The sequence below is a fragment of the Littorina saxatilis genome, linkage group LG1, assembly GCF_037325665.1.
Source record: "Littorina saxatilis isolate snail1 linkage group LG1, US_GU_Lsax_2.0, whole genome shotgun sequence".
NCBI lineage: Eukaryota > Metazoa > Mollusca > Gastropoda > Littorinimorpha > Littorinidae > Littorina > Littorina saxatilis.
The window spans coordinates 27,275,755-27,285,426 of NC_090245.1; the positions used below are offsets into that span (position 1 = coordinate 27,275,755).

The window sequence follows — 9,672 nt, forward strand, 5'->3', positions numbered from 1 at the left end:
ACTTCGAAAATAAGAAGATTGTAACATCAGAGATAGGCTACATAAGATAAGCAGCTTAGACTCGATGAGCTATCAACGCTGTCAAAGTGAAATCGCCGGCTTATAATTCTGCATTTTAAGACCGCCTTCCGTCTAGAACCTGGTTTTCTCAGAATTTCTCCTGATAAAATCAATTAATTTGACCTTCAAGTTAATATTCACTCTTTTTTGCGACCCAATTTTTTCAAAATGTATAATCCTAATAAATATCAGCACTATTTATCTCTGTCGCGATATAACCTTCGTGGTTGAAAACGACGTTAAACACCAAATAAAGAAAAGAAAAGAACTATTTATCTTACAAATACCAGGGAGTTGTTAAATACCAGGGGAATTTGCCAAAGTTGCCAAACAATTTTCGGCAATTTTATGTAAGTTTCAGATAGTTTCTGATGTCGCTTTCCCCACCAAGAAAAGCTTCGACAATTTTCGCGCAATGATGGCAAAGTTTTCGCCGATTCGAAATAAGTTTCGGGGATTTTCGCCAACAACCGTCGCCAAACGACATCGCTGAATACTGTCAACTGTTCAATGAAAACAATGGTAATACTAAAACATTCGTCTCCCGTGCTTGTGTTTGTTTGTTTGTTTGCTTAACGCTCAGCCGACCACGAAGGGCCATATCATGGCGGTGCTGCTTTGACATATAACGTGCGCCACACACAAGACAGAAATCGCAGCACAGGCTTCATGTCTCACCCAGTCACATTATTCTGACACCGGACCAACCAGTCCTAGCACTAACCCCATAATGCCAGACGCCTTGCGGAGCAGCCACTAGATTGCCAATTTTAAAGTCTTAGGTATGACCACAGAGATCTCTGTAGGTATGACCCGGCCGGGGTTCGAACCACGACCTCCCGATGACGGGGCGGACGCCTTACCACTAGGCCAACCGTGCCGGTCCGTGCTTGTGTGGTTAACGTGACAAAGAACAAATGAGGTAGGGTCGAGGAAATTATGTCAGGAATGTCCGGCAGAGTTTTAGCGTGCAAACACCAAAACGGTCAAGGCAGCTATTGCTGGCAATGGGTTTTCTCGTTCGGGTACACTAGGCAAAACAAGTTGAGCTCCCTTTGTTGAAAGCTTAAAGAATTGTAGATTGCGTATTGGTATGAGTGATTTGAATTTTGATTTATGTAAGCGGCACCTTAAGGATTGCCCTCAATGCGAGTGCGGTTATCCCAGCGAGACTGCTAAACATTACTTATTGCATTGTCCCATGTATAGAGATATAAGATTATTGTCCATTGATAATTTGACAAATGATTATAAGTATATCGAAATATTATTGAAAGGCATCCCGCAATATCCACGAAATGTCGACCAGACCATATTCATAACTGTACAGGACTATATTAGACAGACGGGCAGGTTCCGTAACTGAGCCTCTATATTTCACTCATAACATTTATTAGACACTGTCATGTGACATGCTGCCTGAAAATCTTTCCCCATAACCTCTCTCATGTTCTTTTGTTGTTTTTCGACTTATTAATTATGTATCGATTTATGCGCAATGTAGTGACTTTTCCTCTGTTAACAATATGCACTAACTTTGTGCGAGTGTCTTATGTGCACTTATTACAATTGAAATGAGATCCACTCTCCTCAAATGAGATCCACTCTCCATTCTCACTGCCACCAACTGAGAAGGTTATTTCCCTTTGACCATGAATATGTTTCTCTATAAGTCCTTGTAGAATCTTAATCCACCAATAACTCCCTAACCGTGTGTTTGACTGGTCCCAATTTTTGTAAGGACCGTCTTAGGAATGTATAGAACCTGTTCACCAAGTTTGGTGACGATCGGTCTGTTCATTCTTGAGATCTATATGCGAACACAAACACACAAACACACAAACACACAAACAAACACATCGACCGAAACCTATACACACCCCTATACCGGCAGTGTAACAACTATTGAAACCCAGGAAACGACATATCTTACACAAGCATTCATGCAACCAAGCAAACATTTGGTGCGACAACTTTATCACATGTACAACTATTTTACAATTAATGTGCTTGTAATTATTTGCTTCAGAAACGGTTGTTAGTCTTTAAAAACATGCTTGGGTTGCTGTTGATCATCATGAAACTGAGAACTCCTGATTCAATCCAGACCCGAAACACATGTACACAAATGTCAAACTGCATCTTCAGCATGTCATTTCACATCTACTTCAGAAAACCGAGAGCAGTTGAAAGATAATGAGTTTGTCAGCAAATAGACCGCACCACACACGCACACACGAGAGAGAGAGAGAGAGAGAGAGAGAGAGAGAGAGAGAGAGAGAGAGAGAGAGAGAGAGGGGGGAAGGAGAGCGGGAGGTAGTGGTCAGCAAGGTTCATTAAGGTCACTTTTTCAAGTGGGTCCTGTACCTAAGAAAAACACTGTCACATCCATGGAGAGACAAGGTATTACCTTCGGATATTCTTGCAAGGCCTTGGATATTCTAACTCAACTTGGTTTTGTTTTTGTTTTCTCCCTCTCCCCACCATTTTCATTTTTTCTTCTTCTTTCTTTCTTTGCCCAGTTAAGATGCATGCATTGATTTTGGTGAAGGCAAGAGATATTGTATCCATATTATACGTTCCGCAAACCAACATTATGCCATTCTGCATTTGTGTGTGTGGTTCCACAACCAAAAGCTTTAGACGTCCTATTTAGCATGTGCTAAAAACAAAGTTTTCTTGAAACGAGAGACACATCTGCTGGAGCCGATGGGTCATCTTGAATACAAGTACGATAGAATCCGGATTTAACGTCTTCATGGGCAGCAGTGGCCAATTTGGGACATGTATGGTTAATACTACATCTTAAGTACTTTAACAATAACACACTTTATGAAAATGACAAAAGAACTTCAGAAATGACGTTCAAAGCACGTTGATTGAGTGCATACACCAGACAAGGAGGGGGGGGGGGGGGGGAGAAGAGAGTGGAGGTCACACACTTATCCATGTGCGTGTAAGGAATAATTTGCAACAGCACCATGTCCCTGCCCTTGTCGCCTTAAGTATTTCAAGGTTTCGTTCGGACATTCTTTTGCAGTCTTATAATGTGGAGTTGGGTGTGGGGGTTGTTAATGACCAAAGAAGCGCAGGGAAAGGAATTTGCAAGGGCAACTTGTTATTTAGCCATCGCGGATCTGAAATTGCAAATAGTGTAGGTCGCTTCAGCTGATGAAAAAGTGGGACTGGGCTTATTCACACAATTACGACAGAACGAAAGGATCAATATTTTCTTCGTCTACAACACTTTGTATGAGAAATGTATTAATCTGCATAATATCTATTGGCAAGAAATGTCGACCTTTTTTTTTTATTTATTTTTTTTTTTTTTTTACAAATATTGATATGCCATCAAAGGAATACCCGTCTCTGAGTCACTTTCCCCAAGTCTCTCCGCTTACTTTTTTCGTCTTACTTTATTTCTATACCGTCAAAGGTTCACATCTTTGGTAATACATTTTACAACTTTCACCTGATCATGACGATGCACATGTACGATGATGTACGTCATTAGCAAAGTTGGGGATGCGATAGGCATAATGTGCAGAACATGTGGACACAGGTAGCACGTCGAGAGGCGACATATAGACTACAGTTTCGAATAAGCGCTTGTTTAAAAACCCTCTAAGAGAGAAGGTTATATCGTGTTATTAGAGTTCATGTGTAACTCCTTCAATTTCTCTGGCTTTTCTCTCTCTTTTAATTATTACGTAAATTGCAGGTTACCTCTTGATCTTATATTTTGTACGCATCAACTTCACTTTTTTTCATTTGTGTCATTTGTCTCTGTCATGAGGTGAACACTATTCATATTGAAAGAGTTTTCTCTTTCTTTGCCTGTAATTTCCAATGAGAGATAGAGAGGGGGCGTGGGTCAGACAGAGAGAGAGAGAGAGAGAGAGAGAGAGAGAGAGAGAGAGAGAGAGAGAGAGAGAGAGAGAGAGAGAGAGAGAGAGAGAGAGGGGGGGGGCAGAGAGATATAGAAAGGGATAAGCGGTTGTTCAACACAAAAAGAAAACATGTTGATATCAACTGCGTTGTCCACCTCGTGTCACTTAATACACTCCTCTGCACTTTGTCCTCGTTGAATCCCAACATTCAGTTTTTATTTTGCCATCAAAACCCGACCTACCATTAATGACAATTTACTAGACGTCAACATTAACGACTTCCTCCGAAAACGGCGTATGGCTGCCTAAATGGCGGAGTAAAAAACAGTCATACACGTAAAATTCCACTCGTGCAAAAAACACGAGTGTACGTGGGAGTTTCAGCCCACGAACGCAGAAGAAGAAGAAACATTAACGACCAACTCCGTCGTTCATAAGGGTAGAAGCCGGATTCTATTGAACGAGACGACCAGACCAGCTCTTAGGACAGATTCAAGGAAGACACAAATATCCCACGTAATATTATTTGTATAACACCTTAAACTACGTCAAACACGTTTTAAACTTCACTACTCCCCCTCCCCTCACCCCCGAGTGCATGAGACGAAAATCTGGTCAACGCCCTTAATAAGCTGTCACGTCGGGGGTTTGAAAATGTCGAGGTTTGGCGAGGATGTTCTCTCACAATACCAAGACGTGTGTATGCGTTTTACTCTGCTCTCGCCTCATAAAGCGAGAGCTCCATAGCAACTATTAAGAACCACCAGTTTCTTTCAATCTGATGTTTGCCCAGTCTGAGTTGTGGGCTGCCTACTTGAGCCCGAGTGCTTTCCTAACTCGGGCAACACAAACTGTGCTTGAAACTGGGACCGGTAGGGTCTATATATACATGTATCCGTGTGTGATTGTGTGTGTTCAGTTATCACGAATGTCACACTTCTTTTATTTTCAAACGAAGCTTGCGAGAGATCGTTTGATTATGATTTTTTAATTTCTTTGTGAAGTTACTAATCAAGAGCTTCCCACATCAAAAATATGTGAACGAAGACACAGAGGAAATGAAATGATTCAACGATGCAAGTAACAAGCATAGTTTTCGTGTCTATTGTCAATTGGAAAAAAAAAGAAAACAGAAGGATACACAAAGAAGTCGCACATATATTATGTTCTAAGAAGAAAAAAAACTGTTAGCCTTGCGACGCACAACCCAATTTGTTTTTAATGAAATATATGCGAACTTTTAGCCCACACAACTCTCTTCCCGATTTTGTTTTATTGCTCCCAAACATGTTCAACCCTCTCTTAAGGCCAAAAAAAAAAAATGTCTGTTTACGGTAACATAGGCCCAAAAAATAGGGTCGGTAGGTCGGGATGTTTTTTTTTTTTTTTTTTTTTTTCTCCAAAAAACCATATTTTTACGTTATTTTGCAAAAAAAACAAGAATTTTTTTTTTCCCCAAATGCCAAAAAAAGTCTAGGGTCGCGCAAAAAAATAGGGTCGGTCGGGTTACCGTAAACAGACCTATTTTTTTTTTTGGCCTAACCCAAGTGGTAAGAGCATGTACATTATGTACAAAGAATGCGGGGGTGAAGAGTAGAAGAAGTTAATTACTAACGAGATTGGGGCCAACGGAATCATTATCATCGCAAACAGTTGCAGTGAGATAAACAAACACACGAAAGCCGTCAACACGTCTGTGTCCAATCTTTTTCAATGTAGAAAAGAATACGTCAGAGGACTAGGAGTAAAAAGAGAACAAAACCAAACGTAATCACACTGAATACGAACATCGAATCTAACCTCCCAGGTCACAACGCAACACTTGCTTTAAACAACGGTTTCTAGTGCTTAATTAAATTTTCTGTTTTGGAAAATTAAAAAAAAAAGACTGAATCGCAAATCGGGGAAAAGAAAATCAGTTCACGATTTTTTTTTGGGGGGAGGGGGGAGGGAGGGGTTATAACACCAAAGTTAAATTGCAAATTGAGGGAGGACACACTGGAAAAAGTTGTAGACAAGGGCTACTTCAAATTACACGACTTAGCTCATTTATTCCTATGTCAACACTTCATTTCTGCAATAAGCACGCTCCCCTCCGCCTTTCTTGCCTAATATTGTTTTTGTAACAGGACCACCCGAATTCATCTGGGTTATTCCATTTACGTGAATGTCGATGGTAAGTAGTAATATTGACAAGAACGTCATACATTTCAAGAGTTTTGAGCTTGTGGTTTTGCATTTCCAAGCATCAGCGAATCATTTGTTGAACTCGTAGTTTAAGGATGTGAGTAAATTATGCACGCAGTGTTTGAACCTGCTTTCAAGCTGGTACCTGCAATGTCGGTTACTTGAAAAACATTTGCGGATGTCGATTTTCATATTCCTTCTTACGTCCAGCATATACGTTTACATAGAGTCCACAGCTTTTAAGAACAATTGTTCGCCCTTTTCTGTGCGCGTCAGGTTCGAATGCCCATGCCATCAAGCACTGCAAAAGCACACCTAGCAAAGTTGTTTGACAAGATGAACACGACCAGCTGAGAGGGTCAGAAACGTGTCTACTTGAGTTGTCTCTGTACCATGCTTGACCCTCTTTCTGTTTGTGTCAACATGCCGTACATTTTGTCTTACTTTTCACATACCCGTCTATTTAATTATGCTCTCCGTGCATGCGGGCATATACACCGACACGGATTTACACGTCAATGCTCGTTCGTCTGGTAAATCAGTCAAGACTTTCACGCCTTGGTGGAATGGAATAATGCCATACACGACCAAACTTATTTATGAAAAAAATATCGGGGAAAGTTTTACAAGTAAGTAAATGTGGGTACAGGAAAAAAAAACCAGTCTCCTCTAACTAGGCACTGCGATACCGTTTGGAGGCTATTTGTGACTTGTCGAGTTCCGTTGGTTTTAATCACTTCTGCGAGTAACCTCATATGTTCTGCGTCTGAAGCAGTCCACTGGATGAAAAATTATCCCAGTCTTGGAGCTTGAAACAATGGTACCAGTTTTATTACTACCATTTTTGACTGAAATACTTGAAGCTGAAAACGGAATGCCAATCCATATGCTTCATACTCGTAGGCCTTACAATTTGCGAGTGTCTCCTACAACAGAAAGTGCAAAAGAGAAAGTGAAATACAAACGTTGGATAGGGATGGGCATCGGTTAAGAGGGGAAGGTAAAAGGTGTGGTATCACAGAGAGGGCTCTCATAACGCTTTGCATACGTCCAGGTATATATCAAATTAATTGTGTATGCACATTTATGTCCGTCCGTTTCCAGGTGGATATTTCTTATTCCAGCGGGAAATACGCCATCAAGCAATTTAAATTAAGAAATAAATAAAAGAAAACCAACTTACGGTTTGCCAGTTCTCCTGTTGACTGCATGGCTTTGAGCCTATTCTCCAGGCGGGTCGGGTAATTGAAGTAACTGTAGAAGTGGAAGATGATGTAACCTGCGATGCTGCCATATTTTTCATACAACTCGTGCGCAGGATTATCTTGAGCGTTCACTGTTCCTTTTGTGGAGAGTGTCAGGTACAAGAGAGACAAGCAAGCCAACAGAAGTTGCGATTTATTCATGGTGTGGATTTGTTGGTAGACTGTCCTCTAGTTGCAGGTTTTTCTTGAAGCCTTTTACGTTTGTTGGTTTTGTTATGAAGAAAGATCAACGCTTCTGATCCATTCTAAAGTTAAGTTTTGAAGTCGATGGTAGAATCCAGTTTAGTCGCCGTTTGCTAAAAGTTTATTTAGCTGTGGCCTGTTTTTGGTGCTGGGTCTTTTTTCTTGGTTGTTTTAAAATCCGTGCATCCCAGTTGCAAACCTGTAAGTAATGAGATTTTAGTGTTAATGAAATCGAAGAATATTTCACGGACAAAGGTTCTGAAGCGAACAAAACTTGTAAGTATGTTTGAAAAAAGAAAGTCAGAAAGAAATTTTGAAAGAAAGCGGGTATTTTCCTCTCCTCTTTATCCTTACCTCTTATCTCTGATGTTCATCAATATCTCTCTTTGTCTTCATTGGTTTTGTTATTTAAGAATTAAACACTCGCCCTGTCCAGTGAAGTGCAACTTATATATGTTAGCAAGGGCATCCTGGCTCTTGCTCCTTCGCATAGTATTTATGACGTAGATTCTTAGGAAATCAAAACCATATCATTTTCGACAGTCGCTAAAAAAAATACTCCGATTGCTTCATTTTCTTGCAGAACAACTGCAATAGCTGAGACATAATAAACATACAGAGATAGGTAGTAATACAAAGACACGCCATCCATGCAAGATCTCACACAAGAAGAAAGCCAACTCCATACCTCTCCTTTTATTAAATGAATGCCTCCGGAAAAAAACACCAAATTCACAACTCCAAACTTATTTTACAATGTTAGAAAACAAAGGATTACTGTACTCACCGATAACAAAGACGACACAAGACGACACTCACCGTCTTTGTATCGGTGAGTACAGTAATCCTTTTAAAATTTTTTTTTTTAAAAACTTTGTTCATCTTACCACAGTCACTTCGTTGTTTAGATTATTTTACAATAATAAACACAACGTTATTTAATCTTTTTAAACAAAAAGTCACCAAATTAGCTTAATTGCTTGAAAATCAAGTGACCAAACTTACTCTCTCCCGTGGCAGATTAAACGAAAAGCGGTATCCAAAAAAAGCTTCCTTGGAAAACTTCTTGTTTTTGTCAAAGAAGTAATCCGACACGGTTACTACCAGCAGCAGTCCCTTGCACAGAAAGAGAGAGCGAGGAGAGAGGGGTGCACTAGGGTTGCCTGCTGGACCCAGCCTGACAAGGCTTCACACTTGCATGTGTCTTTGTATGTATGCATCTCCTTTCTCTCACCCAGCCTCCGCCGGGTAGACACGGGTAGGTAAGGTAGGTAGGTGGGTGTCTGGGTTCGGGTGGGCAAGGGGTAGGTTTTGGTGACGATCGACGGTGTTGAAAGAGGGGTAGATGAACATTGTCGGGTTTGGTTGACGAAGTGAGGAAAAGACGGGAGGGGGTAAGCTTAGCTATAGTAGGTTGTGTACCCGCCTACCCACCCCGCAACGTATAGAAAGGAAGGGTAGATCACAGCTTTCCTAAGCGAATCGCCACATCATGTCCCAAGTAGTTTCTTAGACTGGGGAACCAAAAAAAACAAAACAAATAGACAAGACAAGACAGATGAGAGTGAGTGCATAAGTGTGCGATTCACTTACCAAAACGGTACGAGCGAACTGAGGGTGTGGACGACGGCAGAAGGGTTAGGGGGTGGGGGGGGGGGGGTGAGGTTCACTCGGGTATTTACAGGATGGACGTAGATCAGAGGAACATTCTGAGTTTCTGTTGTCAAAAAGGCTCAAGCAAACGATGGGGGTTTCACGGGCAGATACAGGATGAACGTAGACCAATGGTGTTAGAGGAAGATTTTTCGTTTCTATTGTCGAGGAGGTAGATCCAGATGCATAAACATGTGTACCGATACATGAAAATTAAGGGCATGACTTCAAAGAAAAGGGTACGTCCGGATGGTTGAGTTGGGGCCACGTTTTAATTGATATTCAGCGCATGCATGCATTTCTCGTCTAGTTCTTAGCAGGTAAATGTGAATGCATGAGTGAATGAGTACACAAGAGGGCATACCTGTATGTTCCCAAGGTGGATAGTGTTTGGAGAGGAGAGGGAAAGAAAGAGTAGAAGTCTAAGAAGAGGT

The 9,672-nt window shown here is 41.0% G+C and overlaps 1 protein-coding gene across 2 annotated transcripts in view; it reads right to left on the reverse strand.

Moving 5' to 3' along the window:
- The window catches only part of LOC138965959 (A disintegrin and metalloproteinase with thrombospondin motifs adt-1-like), a 29,564-nt gene extending 20,756 nt beyond the window's left edge, over positions 1 to 8,808 (reverse strand). For both annotated transcript variants that reach the window (XM_070338054.1, XM_070338046.1), the window contains exons 1-2: positions 8,591 to 8,808; positions 7,321 to 7,784 (exon numbers count right to left, since the gene is read on the reverse strand). In XM_070338054.1, the coding sequence (XP_070194155.1) occupies positions 7,321 to 7,543 (223 nt within the window). In that variant the 5' untranslated portion in view covers positions 7,544 to 7,784; positions 8,591 to 8,808. The remainder of the gene's footprint in view (positions 1 to 7,320; positions 7,785 to 8,590) is intronic.
- Positions 8,809 to 9,672: the final 864 nt, after the last annotated feature.